The sequence below is a fragment of the Thunnus albacares genome, chromosome 2, assembly GCF_914725855.1.
Source record: "Thunnus albacares chromosome 2, fThuAlb1.1, whole genome shotgun sequence".
Classification (NCBI taxonomy): Eukaryota; Metazoa; Chordata; class Actinopteri; order Scombriformes; family Scombridae; genus Thunnus; species Thunnus albacares.
This window is the reverse complement of record NC_058107.1, coordinates 21134000-21151759: the sequence shown is the minus strand read 5'-3', so window position 1 is coordinate 21151759 and position 17760 is coordinate 21134000. Positions and strand designations below refer to the sequence as shown.

The 17760-nt window shown below is 39.8% G+C and overlaps 1 protein-coding gene across 2 annotated transcripts in view; it reads left to right on the top strand.

Moving 5' to 3' along the window:
- Positions 1-166: 166 nt before the first annotated feature.
- kntc1 (kinetochore associated 1) overlaps positions 167-17760 on the top strand; it is a 21746-nt gene continuing 4152 nt past the window's right edge. The window contains exons 1-56 of one of the 2 annotated variants that reach the window (XM_044372476.1): positions 167-672; positions 914-1066; positions 1211-1331; positions 1899-2014; positions 2250-2328; positions 2433-2510; positions 2603-2637; positions 2748-2858; positions 3360-3453; positions 3729-3781; positions 3869-3981; positions 4079-4133; positions 4220-4318; positions 4426-4469; positions 4594-4656; positions 4758-4833; positions 5111-5236; positions 5416-5582; positions 5684-5795; positions 5961-6104; positions 6181-6237; positions 6475-6546; positions 6676-6795; positions 7252-7395; positions 7497-7592; positions 7746-7849; positions 7975-8077; positions 8168-8302; positions 8408-8527; positions 8937-9009; positions 9234-9301; positions 9393-9694; positions 9793-9965; positions 10838-10938; positions 11076-11220; positions 11319-11375; positions 11472-11635; positions 11773-11877; positions 11953-12081; positions 12503-12619; positions 12766-12875; positions 12983-13199; positions 13604-13693; positions 13792-13957; positions 14334-14392; positions 14491-14707; positions 14795-14868; positions 14972-15182; positions 16072-16184; positions 16334-16389; positions 16560-16638; positions 16721-16845; positions 16949-17084; positions 17191-17286; positions 17398-17454; positions 17618-17672. In XM_044372476.1, coding sequence (XP_044228411.1) covers positions 923-1066; positions 1211-1331; positions 1899-2014; positions 2250-2328; positions 2433-2510; positions 2603-2637; positions 2748-2858; positions 3360-3453; positions 3729-3781; positions 3869-3981; positions 4079-4133; positions 4220-4318; positions 4426-4469; positions 4594-4656; positions 4758-4833; positions 5111-5236; positions 5416-5582; positions 5684-5795; positions 5961-6104; positions 6181-6237; positions 6475-6546; positions 6676-6795; positions 7252-7395; positions 7497-7592; positions 7746-7849; positions 7975-8077; positions 8168-8302; positions 8408-8527; positions 8937-9009; positions 9234-9301; positions 9393-9694; positions 9793-9965; positions 10838-10938; positions 11076-11220; positions 11319-11375; positions 11472-11635; positions 11773-11877; positions 11953-12081; positions 12503-12619; positions 12766-12875; positions 12983-13199; positions 13604-13693; positions 13792-13957; positions 14334-14392; positions 14491-14707; positions 14795-14868; positions 14972-15182; positions 16072-16184; positions 16334-16389; positions 16560-16638; positions 16721-16845; positions 16949-17084; positions 17191-17286; positions 17398-17454; positions 17618-17672 — 6076 coding nt within the window. In that variant the 5' untranslated portion in view covers positions 167-672; positions 914-922. Of the gene's footprint in view, positions 673-913; positions 1067-1210; positions 1332-1898; positions 2015-2249; positions 2329-2432; positions 2511-2602; positions 2638-2747; positions 2859-3359; positions 3454-3728; positions 3782-3868; positions 3982-4078; positions 4134-4219; positions 4319-4425; positions 4470-4590; positions 4657-4757; positions 4834-5110; positions 5237-5415; positions 5583-5683; positions 5796-5960; positions 6105-6180; positions 6238-6474; positions 6547-6675; positions 6796-7251; positions 7396-7496; positions 7593-7745; positions 7850-7974; positions 8078-8167; positions 8303-8407; positions 8528-8936; positions 9010-9233; positions 9302-9392; positions 9695-9792; positions 9966-10837; positions 10939-11075; positions 11221-11318; positions 11376-11471; positions 11636-11772; positions 11878-11952; positions 12082-12502; positions 12620-12765; positions 12876-12982; positions 13200-13603; positions 13694-13791; positions 13958-14333; positions 14393-14490; positions 14708-14794; positions 14869-14971; positions 15183-16071; positions 16185-16333; positions 16390-16559; positions 16639-16720; positions 16846-16948; positions 17085-17190; positions 17287-17397; positions 17455-17617; positions 17673-17760 lie in introns of both variants that reach the window. The other variant, XM_044372466.1, reaches the window with a different exon arrangement.

Below are 17760 nucleotides of genomic sequence, written 5' to 3'. Positions count from 1 at the left end.
ACATAGGCTCTCTGTCAAAATAATTATGAGATATTCAATTTTACGACTGGAGTGATGGTGAAGTTTGCTTGAATGCAAAAAAAAAAAAAAAGGTATATTTTTTTTTTCTTGAATACCTTCCGTTAAATATTCGTTTAAATTATTCAAACTCAATACTCTTAAAATAATATACTTATATAATTAGTGACAAGTTCAAGCAAAATACATCCTAATCTTTAACTACACTGCAAGGCCTTAAATGTAGCAATACACCATCAACAAAAAACAGACGGAAAGATATCCAACCTGGCAACGCCACAAGGCTCTCCGTACTATGGCCCCGCCTGTAACTTTTCTTTATCCCTAATTGTAGTCTGTCAGGCAGCACCATGGGCAGCACCTACTCTCAAACAGTGCAGCCCAAACAAACTTCGTCAATAAAACGGTTAGGCGTAGATTAATTAAAGATAGATACGCTTGTTTGGGAATTAATCCTGCCAATTCTGATGAAGAGGGTGGTGTTTGTACATAACCTGAGAGGGATGTTGCACCTGGAAGGCAAAACTCAGGGATTTCACTGACATAGTTTTGCTGTTAATCTACAGCAACCCGCCAAATTCCAAAGCTAATGCTGTTGAGTTTGCGATATGTAGTTTCTGTGTGTTGTGGCTGTCCAATAATCTCTGTAGACTGGTGAGTTAACCTACTAGCAACTGTATCTAGTGTTATATTGTCTTTCCCCCAGTGTTCATAGATAACAACAGCAGTTCGACTTTCTAACTCCCGTCTGAATTAACTTAACTAGCATTAGCGTTATCATAACAGTAAAGTGGTAATGTTAGCTAGCTTTATCTCATTTTTCGCTCACCAACTCATAAATTAATCATTTTCAGATCAAAACTAAATGGTTATATATTTCTTTTATGTTACTTAGCTACACGAAATGGCGATGTGGAGCGACGTTGAACTTCTGACCAACGAGGATACAAACACTGTCCGTTTCTGCAGTGAGTCAAATGAGGAAAATGGTAACGTTAGCGGCTTGTATCAGGTGGATACACTGGTCAAAATCTCCACTGCCAATGAGGTAATAATTAGTCACTATGTACAGTAACGTAAAGATAATGTACATGCTGCTCCATTCATTAACATCCAGGAGTGTTGACACAGTCTGTCACTCCTGGTTTAGTGACAACACTGACCTGTGATCTGATGGAAATGCTCTTTGCAGGTGCAGAAAGATCCCCGTCTCTCCTCCTGCAGTGGTTCAAACTGGAGCATTGTTGTTGCTGACAAGACGGTCATCCTGTTTGACCAGAGCTATCAGACCATCCTGCTGCTGCTTCACTTCGGTACACAGCTTCATGCTTCATGCTGTTTCTTATCTGTCAGATGTCAGCTGGTGTCCTCTGAGAAGCTGCTGCATCCAAATCAGGATTTGGACTAAATCCTTTCAGAGATACTGTAGTGGAAGGTTCAGTCACACGTAGAGCTGCAAGGAATAGTCAATTAAATTGATTAGTTGCCAACTATTGACAACTATTTTGATCATTGATTAATCATTTGGAGTCATTCTTTAAGAAAAAGATGTCTATATTCTCTGGTTCCAGCATCTCAAATGTGAATATTTACTGATTTCTTTAGTCCTCTGTGATAGTAAACTGAATATCTTTGGGTTGTTGACTGTCGGTCGGGATAAAAGAAGACATTTGAGAATGTATCTTCGCTTTGGGATCAGTGATTGACATTTTTTGTCATTTTCTGATATTTTATAGACCAAATGAATAATCAATTAATTGAGAAAATAACTGACAGATTAATTGATAATGAAAAGTCAGATGTCATCATAGCTCTTCTATCGATGCAGTTGGACTTGTCACATTAACTACTGTATGCTAATACCAATATTTATTTTTCAGAAACTGATGTGGATGCCTTTGATGTATGCCTGGATGGACAGTTTTTGGTGGTCTGTGAAAGAAATGGAAACCTCCATTTGATCCATGTTGCGGACAAGAGAATCCTTCTCACCAGGGTACAAGTGTTTTTTAAATATGTGTGAGGCCTGTCAGATTGTAGGATTAGAATAGATATGATCACTCTGTGCCTGACCTTGGTTTGCTATACTGTACCTGACTGATTTCACCTATGACACTTGGAAAAATAATACTCAACTAGAGGTGATGGCACCAGCTGTAACATTGGTAATACTCTGTGTCTTTTTCTGAGGTGAGTTTGAGCTGCATGATGTGTTTCACTGATGTTTGCAGGCTTTGGTAGAGAAACCATCCAGCGGAGATAAGAAAACTTATCGCTATCTCGTCATAGAGGAGGACAAGACATCCTTAGGTAAAATCAAGACATGAAGTGCACCTGAAACATGAAGGAATTTAGAATTAATACTCAAGATGTTATGTCTAATAATGCTTTTTGATAATTTTGTTTTTTTACAGGGATGTACCATATGTTCCTTCTCATAAAGGATGGCTTTTTCCACATTACAAACCTTGCTTTGGCAAAGATTGAGACAGGTACAAAATATTATATGAGAAGGACTTCAAGTTTTTGTTGGAACCACTTTATTGACCAACTGTAACTTTCCTTTTTTCTTTTCTCATCACAGCCATTGAAAAAATGGACGTGGGAGCTTTGAAAGATGTAAGTTAAGCAATCTTCTCTCCATGCAATAGCAAATGTTCTTTCTTTTTGTTTGTTTGTTGTTGTTGTTTTTAACAACAGAAATATAATCAAAATTCTCCTCAATTCAGCTCCAGTCTCTCATCAAGATTGACTTCTGCTCCACCGAGGATTACCATGAGGAGGGTTGCAGCACAGCAGTAATGTTCAATCTGGGCCATGAAATCCATTTAATGATTGGGGTCAGTGTCTGTGAAAGAAGTGTGGTTTCTGTATTTACCACATTCAGTTATGATACATTGGTTACATATGAATGCATACAGTATTTAAAGATTCAATTTAACTCTACTTATGGACCATGGTAGCTAAAATGCGTCAGTCCTTGCTCATGCGGTTGCATTTCTCATTTTTCTGAATATTATTTTATTCTGTAAATTTGCTTAATAAGAATTTACAAACCACTAATCTTCGATATTTATTTTAAATTATGCATTTGTCTATATACCTGTAGATTTTGTCAGTTTTTTCTGAAATGTTAGTTGTCTTCCTCAGAACAGTCCCACTGCTCAGAAAAACACAGTTGTACGCATACTACGGATGCTTTCACGATAGAATTGAATTGTTAACCTAAAATGAAGCTTCATATTTATTCGTGTAAATAAAATCTTCATAGGAACACAGTAAGCAACAAAAATGTGTTTCTTCTCATGATGCTATTTGTCACGTCATTATCATTTTCACAGGGCGATAAAGAAAATGTCATAACTCACGGGACGATGGATCCTCATCAGTCCAAGATGCGCCTCGCTCACTCGGTCAACAACAGCTTAATACCAGGTGAGCTCTTGCTTCACGTACAGTTACATACTGTAGCTACACAGCGTTAACGAGCCTGTATTAAGCATTTAACTTGTTATCAATGTACTGTATGTGCTCATGTTTTTGGACATTGGTATTTATAGGAAAATATTATTCAGTAAAACACAAGTCCTGAATAAAAGAGAAAACATAAGAAACAGACATAATGTGAAACAGTTGCAAAACAAGTAAAATGCCTCTAAGAGTGGGTTGTGCAAGGATTGTAACATAATATTTATATGTCTACTTCAAAGGAGTGAAGAAGATGGTGGTGGTGGAGAATCTTTTGTATATTCTGGACACTGAGGTGAGTTCACTGGTAGCACTCAGCTGTTTGATGTTAAGATGTGTGAGATTTAAATGTGGATCACTGTGCATTTTTCTTTGCTCTCAGGATGTTCTGAGTCTTTGGGACCTGCACTTCCTTGTTATGATTCACTGTTGGCCGGATCTTGCTATTCATGACTTTGAACTCACCACAGAATGCGGCTCTGCCTCCATGGTTGCGTACGTATTAATGTTTTATATATGTATTCTGTATTCATATAGTACAAAGGGATTTCAAACAAGGTTATAAATCTAATCTAATCTGTGTGAATTACAGCCAAGACAAGGGCAGCATGAAGATGATTACACTGATGAAGCAAGACAACAGTCAGGTATCATTACAACTCCTTTTTGAAGAAACTATAAAATGATTATCTCAAGTCTGGTCTCAACTCCAATATGTTTTTTAATTTTTCAGTTCAAGTCACTTCAAATACGATGTCTGCCCTCCATGACTGTCTGCTACTCTCTGGATGTCTCCTCAGTCTCCTGTCTTGTCCGGACAAAAATAAACATGGTGAACAATCACCAATAATTAAATAGTTATATTAACTTTGCATGTGCTAATTCTAGATGTTGACATTTCTGCACATTAAAATCAGCTGTTATGTCCTCTGATTCCAGGATACGATTTATTTAGTCGAGGGGATTTGTGAGAACCCAGAAAGGTAGGATTTGGTCTCTAAGATTACTGTCTGTCCAGTCAGTACTTAAGTGATATGGTGAATGTTTTAAAATATTTATGATGTGTTTTTTTTTTTTTTTTTTTCCCCCTTGTTCTTCATCAAGTAGTCGCGGAGAGCCTGTATCTTCTGTTGTTGTCAGATGCTTCACAGAGGCTTTGCCTGAGAACAGGTAGCTCATTTTAACTGGATACAGTCCTGCATTGATTTGTAATAGTTTGTGCAGCTGTGCAACGGTATAATTAGACTTACTTCACTTTTTGCTATTCTCAGGCTTAGCAGACTTCTTCATAAACACATGTTTGAAGAGGCTGAAAAGTTTGCCATCACATTTGAGCTTGATTTAGAGGTAAGTGTGTGTCTTCAGAAGAAAAGTGACATTCCTGTGACTGTTATAAGCTGGACAAATGTCAGTGGATATTAATATGGAAGTTTACATGTTCTGTTTGCTACTTAACCAGAGAAGAAGAATTGTAGAGCAGAAAAAGACCAGAATAATCATTCAACAGTCATTTACCTGCTCAAGTAGCCAGTAAAGGGACTGATTTTCCGTAGAGAATCACCTGCACAAGACTGTGAGAAAGTTTAAAAGGGAGTCAAAACTAACAATCTTACTTTTTGTTCAGCTTGTTTACAAGGTGAAGCTTGAGTTTGTGCTGGAACAGCTGGCCTCTGCATCAGTGGGTGGCTATGGGCAGAATGTGTTGTCTGAACTTGTGGAAGAGGCCAAGATCAACCTGATGAAGATCACGGTGAGTGTGACAGTGCTACCTTTCAAAAGACAGTCCAAAACGCTCAAGCAACAGAGGCTGAGGGAGGCAATGATCTTTGGTTTTGTAGAGTATTTTGTGTAATTTAAATTTACTGCTGCAAAATGTCTGATGAAAGTTATTATTATAAAGTTTCCACTCTTGATTTATATGTTTCCTAGGATGGGCAGTATGTGGTGGAATATTGCCTCAAGGCTCCGTGGCCGACCTTCGAGACGGCGGAGAAGATGCTCAACCACGCTGCCACACGATACTCCTCCTTACAGATCCAGGAGGCTTTGGCCAGGCTGGCAACGTTCTGCAGCCTTCACGGCCTGGAAAATTTCAAGTAAATGCAAAGTCTCTGTTTTTATTGTGTGACACACTCAATTTGCCATATTGTGGTATATTTATTATGTAAATAACTGCATATTACTTTGTCATCCATAGTGGCATCGCCTGGATTGAGTTTCTGAACAGCACCGACAATTTAGGAGAAATTCTGACCCACCTAAGAGAAGGAGACTTGAAGGGTGCACAACTCCTTTGGCTCAGATATGAGGTAATAAAGAACAGCTTCATGCACTTCATAATAAATTAACAGAAATATGTCAAATATTAATAACCTGAGTTTTAGGAATCAATAACAATGATGAGACAAAACATTTCTGTGAGAGATATTGTGTCAGGGTCAGTTGTGATATTTTCCTGCTGGGTTTTGTGACAGGGGCAGATTGCGTTGGAGTTTGATGAGAGCAGGTTTGAAGCTGTGCTCAGTGCCATCCCAGAGGACCTGCCATCCCAAGAGCTATGTCCTTGGTTTAGGACAGTTTTTGTTCCCTTTGTGAGGAGAGTGCTTCCAACAGGACAGGTAGGATGTCACCTGTCACCTCACCATATGGTGCCATGCTTTCAGTAATAACAGTTTTGTCTTTATGTACCCTCAGAAAATCCTGGCGAGATGGCTCGAGCAGAGGGCAAGGAACCTGGAGTTAACAGAAAAGGTAAAAAAAAATAAACTGGCAGCAGAAATAACCCCTGGTGGTGAGCATTTATTGATTTGAAGTTCTGAAAGATTTTGATGACTTTTGAAATGTATTGCAAGCATGAATCACAATAGTAATTAGTAATATAACATAATAGTAAAATAGATAAATAATAGATTAAGTCTCAGTGGGGGAAAACACACTATTATGGAGTCACCAGTTGAACCAGTGATTTGAATGTAATGTGTTTTTCAGGGTGCTTGGCCTCAGAACGGGTTGGACTTGGCAGTGCTTGGACTGCCCTCTTTATGGACATGGATGAAATCTGTAAGTTAGTATTTGTGCCTAAACAATGGTGATCTACCTGTGGGTGTGAATTGTAACTTAATCATTATGATATTATGTGATCCATGATTTGTTTGTACCTCTTTTTTGTTTGTTTGTTTGTTTTTTAAGGACGATAATTATGGCACAGAAGAGGTGGAGAACCTAAAGTCCCTGGTGTCCAACCTCCGCAAGCTGCTGGACCTCCACAAGAAATATAACTGCAGACTTTCACTTTCAGTCTTTGAGAAGGTTTGTTTTTTTTATCAGTGATGTATTCTGATTATACTTGAGCCTCAAACATGCCTCAGATATCTCCTTCAGGAAATTAATATTTTGTTAAAGTACTTGGGCACCATAAATTCACACATCTTACTGTATCGGGTTGGATATTTTTAGTTTTTTAGTTTAGAGTATGAAAAGTGGCTAAAAAAGCCATGCTTGGAATTATGCAGAAACATTGATAGTGCTTATCTGTGCCTGTAGATGTCAGTAGATAAGAGGAGAGATCAAACTGTAGTATGGATATCAGGGTTTATTTCATTATTTTAAAAAAAAAATCAAAAAGCTTTCTAGTAAGACAGAGTTGTAGCCTTGAATCAAATCATATGTATGTATATGGAGAGATCATTTTAATGAGAAGTGTTTATTCCTGGTACATTTTGTTGTTCATGTGTTAATAATTTATCTTTGTTATGAATTTGAAAGGGAAGTGTACGCAGCGTAGCGTTCTTCATGCTGGACAAAGTGCCAGCTCCAGAGCTGATCGCCGCCACAGTAGAGAGCAGCATCCTGCCGTACGCTGAGGAGCACGAGATTCCTTTTGATGAGCTTCTTCTACAGTATATCAAGGTAAAACTCTGACACAGTCAAGCACACTGGGAATTAACATTTAATTTTTCCAAATGCCTGATGATGATTAGTGTTTCTCTTCTCAATCTGATCTTCACTAGGATCTGCTGGAGCGCTGCAGCTCTCAGACCACAACACTTTTCACAGAATGGGAAGCCAAAGCAGTGGCTGTACTAGGCTGCATGACTGATACTGACGTAAGTTTCGTTAAAACCATTACACTTTTTACATTGCATTACACTGAAGGCTTATGAACACATGTATTTAGCAGAAAAGCCAGTCAATAAAATGCCCAAAAAAACAGTAGAGTTTGGATTTGTGAAATCCTGCGTTATTGTATTTCCTGGCAGCTGATGGTGGATGCTGTGCTGGAGATCATGCAGAAAGCTGTAGTGCCCTGGACTAATGAGGTGGAAAACCTGGTTCAGCAGTACCTAGAGATGGATGGACCAAAGTATGTTTATATCATCCTCACCTTGAAATAATTGACATTAAATAACACCATTAGTGTCTATATATATATATATATATATATATATTATTTATTTATTTATTTTTTCTACTTAATTCATTCCCCAGACAAGAGCTTATAAAAGAGAGCTACCGTCTGATGGAGATCAGGAAGCTTCTCAGGGGCTATGGGATCCGCAACTTCAACCTCTCTAACAGCACTCAAATTCTGGTAAGATTTGATTTTTATCAATTATGTGACATGTTATATGTCTGTTGTGCATGCTTATAAAACTCTCTGAGTCATGTGTATCTTTCTCAGACACTGATTAGATACATCCTGAAGCAAGACTTGCCAATGTCTCTGGAGGACTCCCTGACATTGGCTGAAGCGTATAAACTGCCAACCTTGCAGATAAATTACTTGTATCTCATCCAGCTGATAGGCCAAGGAAAGGTACGCTGCATATCCACATGGAAATAAAAAATAACTAAATTCTTATTCAGTATCTCATTATGTATCCGCGACATATTGGTAGAAAGCGTTTTGTGCTGCTTGCAGACGGAGGCATGCATGACTGTCCTGAAGAAGCTGTCTCCTGCAGAGGCAGAGTGTGTGATCGAACGCCTCACAACCTGGGCCATGCTGCAGCTGGAGGACAAAATTCACATATCTGACGAGGTGAGGAGAGGGAGGGTGGTGTGTGTTTTGAAATGACATTTCATTTGCATTATAGATACATGTATTCAAGGCTCAGTTTTGTGGATGCAATTTGAAGACCACTGAAGTCATATTTTGTTGCATGTTAAGATGTTTTTAAGCATTAGAGCTTCAGAAAGCCAATGGTTGTCCCTGCTGAGCACTAGATGTCATTTCAACTTTGCATCTCTGCTGTAGCTCACACACATCTAATCTAATATACTAGAATTTTCCCTGCATATTTACATGAGGCAAACACAGCTATAGACATCACAAATATGCCTGTTAGTAGACTTTATATGAAATTTAAAGGATTGTATGTGCATATCAATCAATCTCAACCTCAACATATGTACATACATCTAATTTGCCTCCTTCCTGTCCTCAATAGCACAAGAAACACCAGATGGTCATAGCTCAGGCGATGGTGGAGGCACTGAAATACATGCATATTATCCAAAAATGTAAGTACTCTGTATACACTTCTGAGATATGAACAGCAGATTGGTGTAAAAACACACATTTTCAAATCCATGTCAGCCAACATCCACCCTGCTGAGGTTCTCCTCTCAGCTCCAGGTGACTCTGAACTCTGACTTCCTTGTGTCGGATGCTTCGAGGAAAGAAATCTTATAAACGCGCATATGAACTCTTCCAAGCGTGATACCTGCTTTCATGTCCTCTACAGATGATGCTCTTAAAAGCATGGAGTGCGAGAGCAACCTCATCATGTTCAAGGCCATTGCCCACCTACAGGTGAGCGTTGTTGAGGGAATGTCTTTTTTTTTTAAGTGTTATTCCATCTGATACGCTTTTTAACCTGCACCTTCTTTGTCGGTTTCTTCAGGAGGACTTTGACGTTTTCTTTACCCCCTCCAACTATGAGGATCCAAACATCCGAAAACAGATCCAGGAGCATCACATCACCGCCTATGAGAACACACGTGGCCGCCACTCATCCAAGGCGAAGGCCACAACCACCCCAGTTGTGGCTAATGATGCTGATGGCAAAACTAAGACCATCTCCACAGAAGCTGGCTTGCGTCGTTTAGGAAGACAGCTGCAGCGCACTGAACAGGAGCTCTGGTCTGACTTGGCCTTGCGAGCTGTGGGGGTGGGCAAGGTGGACAAGGCCCTCAAGATCCTCAGGTCTGCATGTGTGGATGCTGTGGCGTGCTCTTTAAAGCATGTTGAGGCATTTTTGAGAACCTCACGCTTTCTTTGTTCTCTTTCCTTCATGTCGTCAGTGAGCTGTATGAACACCACTATAACACCAGCACAGGGAAGGTTTTGTTCACTGCTGCCAAGACGTTATGCCAGATGCTGGAGGCAGATGTGCCCATGGTGCTTCCTGATGACATGGACTTGCCAGCAGTCATCCACAATCTTGCCAGCCAGGCCATCACTGTGTGCCACTCAGGTAAAGAACGCATGTAAACATCAACAATGTGTGACAACAATTTATTTTGGTGAAAATAACTATCATGTGAATTAGCACTGGATTTATAACTGATTGATGTTAAGTAAGATACTTTTGATTTCTTAATTTGCTGTGATCTTGCAGTAAAAAGTTAATACACTTTTGTTTTACAAACTAGACTGGAAATTTGACGCCAATCTAATCTTCAAGGAATAGTTCAACATTATGGGAAATACACTTACTTGCATTCTTTCTGAGAATTAAATGAGAAGATCGATGTCACTCTAATGTCTGTGTGTTAATGTTGGGTTTAGAACCAGGAGGTGCTGAACCCAGTTTAGCATAAAGACTGGAAGCAGGGAGAACCTGTGAGCCCGGTCTGTGCAAAGTTCAATAATGCACCTCAGAGCATTAGATCAATTCGACAAATGAGATACAATGAGGTAATTGGGAGTTTAAGAGGTGTTGAAATATTGATTGGTTAGTATTTTTGAACTTTGGCTAATCATCTCACCTCTCTAGTTCTAGATAGAAAAAGTGAATGAACGCATTTCCCAGAATTTTTAACTATTCCAAGAAAACACAAAAAAAAACTTTCGTTTTAAGAACACAGATGATACGCCAACAGCACAACTGCAGGACAGACACAAATGATTAATTCCAAAATATTTTCAGTTGCTTATCTGGTCTTATTGAAGATGTTGGCTGCTTTTAGGACAAAAGACTTTAGGAATGCAAATCAAAAAATGCTTCAAGGCTATGTAGGTCACATGAGACCTTTTTTTTATTATTGTTACATCTGAGCCAATTATTGCTGCAGAGCATTTGTAAGATGTAAAATCTCTGAAATGTATATTTAAAAACTGTTACAGATCTACTCCTGGACTGTTCGGAGCTTTGCAAGTGCACACGGATAGCTATGGATGTCTATCATCAGTGTCAGTTATCAGACAATTATGGCTTTACAGCCAAGGTCAGTATCTTATCTTATCATTTTTCATTATCAAAACAAGAGATGCTTCTTAAAATTACATTTAATGAATGCATTCTATTTATAAAGATTTGAAATTATCTGAATGCCTTAAAAAATTAAATTGTGTAACGTTACAGGATTTGACCTTGGATGCAGAAAAAGATCCATATTCTCAGTGGAACTTTCAGGATCTTTTTAATGAAGATTGCATTGTTCTGGACCCAGTGTCTGTGCTCCCAGTCCAGTACGAAATTACCAACTGCCTGCTGCCCATTTCTCGGGGTCAGAAAATACTCAAATGATCTATTCAATGTTTATTTAGGATTTCATCGCTTTAATCTGCAGTTAATCGGTTTGCAAATTTATTCCCAATCTTGCAGATACCAAACTGTACCCACTGGACTGTTCCTGCCTTTCACACTGTTCATTTGAAGACGGTAAGTGTTTAAGTTCATATTCTTGTTTTTTTTTTTCTTTTTCTTTAAGTTATAATTCTGAAAGTTTACCATGTGTCCTGCCTGGCCCACATTCAGGTTCAAACCACCTTCGGCCCCTCCTGGGTCCTCTGGCCAACATGTTACAGATGTTACAGGAGTGCAGTCAGCTGGAGTTGGCCCTGAGAGTGCTGGTCAACTCATACGGCAGCTGCCTGCAGCACGTCACCTCCAACGTTATGGACGTAAAGCTCAGCGTACAGGTACGGCTAAAAACATCAGTACCATTGTCATATGTGTTTCTGGAACAATTATACTATTATAACAGCTTTAGCTACTTGCCAGGAAGATATTTTTAATGTTTGTACTGGAATTCTAAATCTTTAACTTTTTTTTTCAGCTTTATGATACACAAGAGCTTAAGAACTACAATTTGTGCTTGAATGATCTCCGAAAGACAACTACTTCATCTCTGAATGCTATTGCTGTGGCTCTTTTGAACAAGGTGGGTCAGACGTCATGAAGGGGTTGTAGCATATTTACTGAAGATAAAAGTGACTCACTTTTCTATCGCCTACAGGTGTTCAACTGGAGGGTGGTCGATTGTGATTTGGCTATTGGACTCTGTACACTCCTCTCCAAAGCAGAAGTCTTCAAAATACTGTGGAAGGTTATTGACAACACCTGGCAAAACTATGACAAAATATTGGTAGGACATATGATCATTATTCTTCTATAATTTATTGTCAAACCTTTATCTTGTTTCTGATAATGGAAATTAAAGAGAATGAACCAGGCAAAAGTGTAAACACTGGTAATGGAAAGTTGTGATTGATATCAAGGTTGTTGTAACACTGACATCAGTTCTTGGAGATAAAGTCTATGACACCATCTCTATTTATGTCATCTACTAAACACTGAAGGGATCCCTGAGATGGTATTTTAGAGCTATATTCACATTTAAACTGTGTATACCAGCTGTAGTGACTGTAGGAATGATAACAATTTTACCAATCATCAAGCAGTTTGTATAAAAAAAAATAGATACCACAAATACACTTGTATGTGAATGTGCTCATCTCATTCTTTCTTTAACAAATCTAATCAGCCACGGTTTCTTCATCATTTAGGCTGTGGCCAAGATCGGAGCCAATCTCTGCTGCTTGTATAATGAGGCAGAGGAACAAGAGAAGTTTCTCTCTGTCATAACAGACGCTGAATGGGGCATCAAGCTTAGCAAATTAGAGGTAATGCGATGCTTAAATGTAGGTGTTTCAAAGGTTGTTGTGGTCAGAATAAATATGTTTATATAGAGTGAGTGTCATTATACTTTGTATTCTATAAGTTTCTTCCTGTCTTTCGCATATCTTGACATTTACCTGCTCTGTCCCAGATATCCATCCAGCCGGTGTTCCGCCAGCGGCCTGAGATGAAGAACAGTCTGATCCCTGTTCTGGTGAAAAACAGGAAGATCACACCAGACATTATCCTCCAGTACTGCAGGTCAGCTTCCATCAGCTGGATCCATACTATGCTTAAATATCCACCACAGTGTGGTATGCAGTATTCTTTCTCTACATGTGTTAAAAATCCTTTACTCCCATCTGCAGCACCTTTGGTCTAGATCGTGACGGCGTGATTAACCAGTACATCACGACCTTACTGCTGCTCCAAGAGGATGAGGAAGATGCAGGTGACCCAGGAACAGGCCAGGAGGAGGTGCAGCCTCTCTGTCATGCAGACGCACTGGAGCGAGTCCTGCAGATCATCCCGATGTTACACAGCACCAGCGAGCTCACCAACAGTCTCTGTGCTGCTATATTCAAGGTTTGTGTATGAGGGAAACGATAAAAGATGGAGATTTTTAAAGCAGTATCTCAGTAATGTGTGGGCTCAATGTCAATGATTTTTTACTGTTACATGAGTGAAATAACTGTCAACGTCTCGTAGAATAGAGTGTGCTTAATTGTCATTTAAAAAATGAAAAAACATTATCAACATGCTTATTAAGTGTGAGCTATTAGATGACAGCTGTCCAAATATTTACTTCTAGCTGTCAAACCAATAATTTGCTTTTTTCCCAGACTTACTGGCAATCCGTACTTATTATAGCACTGCAATAGCAAGTCTGAACCACAGTTTACCGTATGAGCATACAACTGGGGTTTTTTTTAGATCACACTTCTGATTGAGGTAAACACCTGACCTGCAAAAATGCTTTTCTCTTACAGCTCAGCCCCTACAACTACGAGAGGATAGAAGTTGTGCTGAAGATCATACAGGCTGCAGATGAGAATGTGACCAATTTCTCTGTTAGTCAGGTAAAAAAAAAAAAAACATTTGTATATTTAACATTCAATAATTCCTTGTCTTCATAATGTATTATGCAGTCTAGCAGCCACTGTCTTCTAATCCGCAGGCAATGGGCCTCCTTCAGCACCTGAAGTCCTACAAGCGAGTTTCTCCCCCCTCAGATGTGGAGAACACGCATCTTCTGGAAAACAGCCTGCTGCCAAACCCGCTGTCCAACAGCAGGCTGCCCTTTCACCTGCTTATGCAGACTAAACATTACTGGAAGATTATCTGTGAGTCAACCACTGTAGTTATCTTATTCTGATTTATCTTCTCTGCATTGGTTGACTTGTGGTATCATCTTAAAGAAGCTTATTGCTCTCATCTCTGAAAATCCCAACATTACCTCAGATCATTATAATATAACCACGTGTGAGCCTGACTGTAGTTTGAGTATCTCAAGTGGGTGATTAAAGTTTTGCTGACACTTTGAAGACTTTAGACACAGTTTTTACCATCCAGACCACTTTCTATGTGAAGCTTCAGTTAGAAAAATCTGGGGGGTTTTTTTGTTTTATAACTTCAATTTGGTCACTTTATTTATTGATATTAGTCATGAATGAGATGTGCAAAGACTAATTAAACTAATAAATATTTTCCTGTGTATAGGTCCAGAGCTCAGTGAGGAGACCTTCCCCACACTTCTTCTGATTAGCAAACTGATGAAGGTAAAGCACGCTAATCTAAAAACTAGTCTAACGCTGTATAATCATTAAGAAGTCTAAATCAAGTTTTGGATTATTAAAGCCTTCCTGTCTCTTTCCAGGTGAGCCTTGACAAGTTATACATGTCAGCAGCAAACCATGTGTTCGAGAAGAAGATGAAGCCTCTACTCTTGGAGCAGAGGAAGAAGGGTCAGGGTCATGGCTACAATAAGGAGACTTTCAAGGTGGCCAAGACCATGATGAAGTACATCCAGTGTATCCAGAGCCCAGAGTGGGCAGCTGCCACGGCCCACAAGATCACCCAGGAGCTGCCAGCAGGTGTGACCTGCAGATTAGACACTGCCACAACACTGCATGCACGGCGTGTTTGCACATATGCACTGAACTGTTTCCTCTTTTCTACAGGCTATGAGAAGACACAGTCACTTAGGTTCTGTTTGGCTCTCGGAGATGCCTGGCTGAAGGATCCAAACCTTGAAGTCAGTATTCCTACATATTCAGTGTCAGACTTGACACGTCTTTATCTGATTAGTTATTCAATCACTGGTTGGGTTGAATCTCATCTCCTCTGATCCCGAGCAGGAGGAAGCACGAGCCAGAGGGGAGACCTTCCTTTCCAAGCTGAAGCTGCAGTTCCAGCGCTCGGCTACTGAGAATACCTTGATAGCCAGTCAGCTCAACAGCCCCGAGCATCTGAAACTGACTGGGCTGCCAGCCAGACTCTTGGTGGCCCTGTATGAGCACAGCAGTGTGGAACAGCGATACAGGGACTCAGGAAGTCAGACATATCCTGGTGAGCATGCTGAAGTAAATCAATGACCGACTTTATGTTTTTATGAACTCAACTCTGAGTTCCGTCCTGTAGGCTTGATTTGCCAAACATGGCTACTGGATTAGGGTGTGTCATTTAGTCCTGTTTGCTTTTTATGACATTGAATTGTTTTATTATCTGCTCTAAGATGCCGTACTCTCCTGAATATAAGACAAACCCCCGCCTTTTCCAGCAGCTGTTTTTCAAAGTGTGTTTATTTGAAGATAAAACACACTTTCACACTCATCTTGTTGGGAAAGTTTCCCTAAAATAATATTTATCCAAGGAGAGGAGAGTCCTCAACCTGGGAGACTTCTCTCTCATAAAAGTGAAATACTTCCATTAAAGTAGAATGTAAACTGCACATTTGTAGCTTGTTTATCAGCCACATATTCACACTCTCTCCTGTCATAATCTCGGAAGCAGTCAAAATTATTTTTTCCAGCAGTTAGCATTTTGTCAGACTGTCTTTTTGAGCTCCTCGTCATCTGTGACAACAGTAATTCGTGGCTGCTTGACAGATTCAGTCCACAACCCGTTTCTGCTGCAAAGGCGCCGGGAGACATTTTTGACTCATTTTCACTCCTTGTGAATTTATTTCTTCTGCAGCAGAAAAACATGTTACACGAGCTTTCAGAAACTCCTGCAGGTTAAACTGAGCTAACGAAAAACTTTTAGTGTTAACTGACTCAATTAGACTCACTGTAAACAGATGATAAGAAACTCGCTAGCCTAGCAACATTAAGGCTACAAACAACCCATAATGCAACACTCACTCTGTGAACTCATAATTGTCTAGTCCTGCTGAAACGGTTTGATGTGCTCAATGGGACTCTGACTTTTTTAATTGGATCACTTGTCTCCGTCTCAGACATACATGCTGTGATCAAGGAAATAGCCGCCATCAACAATGTGGATCTTCTGAAAATCCGTAACATGATGTTGGAAAAATGGATCTGCAAAACAGGCCCTGCTGTGGCCAAGGTCTGTCAGTCAGAGTATAGCTTTACTTTAATCAGCTAACCTCAGTTTCTGTTTATCTCATTTTAATCTGCTTACATTGTGTTTTTATCAAATTTTGGATGCAAAATCTGTTCTGTATTGTGACAAAACATTTTTTTTCTAAAATGAAGGACATTTGTAATCAGGAGTGTGTCAGCAACATCGAGGAGGACCCAGACTTAATGAGGTAGGAGACATCACTGTTACTGTTTGCTGCTTTAACAGTTTCTATAAACAGACAGCCCTCTTTTGTTTCTTCTACTTTCTCATTATTGTTTGACACCCACAATGATTGGAAAGTTTTAACACCAAAATGTTGCTCTCGCTCACTGTGGGTTGTGTATCTGATACCCTCAGAGTGGTGTACATGCTGCAGTCTTGCCCCACCGATGACGCTGTCCGTCTTCTACAGCCTATCCTATCTGCTGAAACCTGGGTGAGTAATACTGTAACTTGCAATTAAAAGGCACAAAATGAGTGAAAGTGGCTGAGTGCTGTCTCCGGACTCTCTCCTGTAGCCTCTCAGCACTTCCGGGCCTCGTCTGACCTTCTGCCATCGGACTCGAGCGCTGCTTTGTCTTGTCCGCCTCGCTGATGCGGCCACTCTGGAGGCTCAGTTGCAGATCCCCAGGACCAAAATCCAGTAAGAGACCATTAAACCAGTTTTAATGATGCTGTTTGAGTTAAAACAATTTTAAGGGCGTGTGAGATGTGTTAATGCTTCTGTGTCTTATATTCCCATACAGATATTACCTGAAGTGCTACATCTTTGTCTCTCAGCTGGAGGCTTTAAATATCCCCTACACATTGCAGTCTTTCCTCAGTAGTCCCAAAGAGGGCTTGGTGAAAGGGTTGTGGAAGAATCACAGTCATGAGCCACAGGTACTTTCCAACTGAAAACATGAAAACTACACCGGTACTTCATTTCAGCCTCACTAATTTAGGAGTTTATCATTTATTACATAAGCTGCAACCTTTGTCCTTCCAGGCTGTGAGGTTGGTGGCAGACTTATGTTTGGAGTACCAGGTGTACGACCCTCAGCTGTGGAACAGTCTGCTTCAGAAACTGCTGGGCTTCAACTTGGTGAGGACGTGTGCAGCAGGGACATTTTTGTTTGACAACTGATCTCAGTCTGACATTTCAGTTCTGACATTTGAAATGAAACTCCTAAGTAAGTTTTTTTCCGTTCCTCAGATCAGCCACCTCCAGAAGGTGTTAGAAGCAGTCGTGGCTGTGCCTGCTCTGTGGGAGGTAATCTTCATCACATTTACTTTAAGAAACATCAGCATGTAGGAGGTTGAAGTGGATCTTCAGCCAAAAATAAAAAACAGATTTGACTATCACTGCTGCAATCACTCAAGACAGTTTGTCATAAAGGAGACAGGCTTCTAAATTTGTTTATTTTTCTATCCAGATTGCTAGTTTCTCCAGGACCTGGAGGAGTATGATACTGGCACCTTTTGTCTCAGGTATTGCACTTAAAATGGTGAAATTCTCTTCAATTAACAAAGATTCATGTTTCATGTGTGTTTTTATGTTGACAGATGTTTATTACAC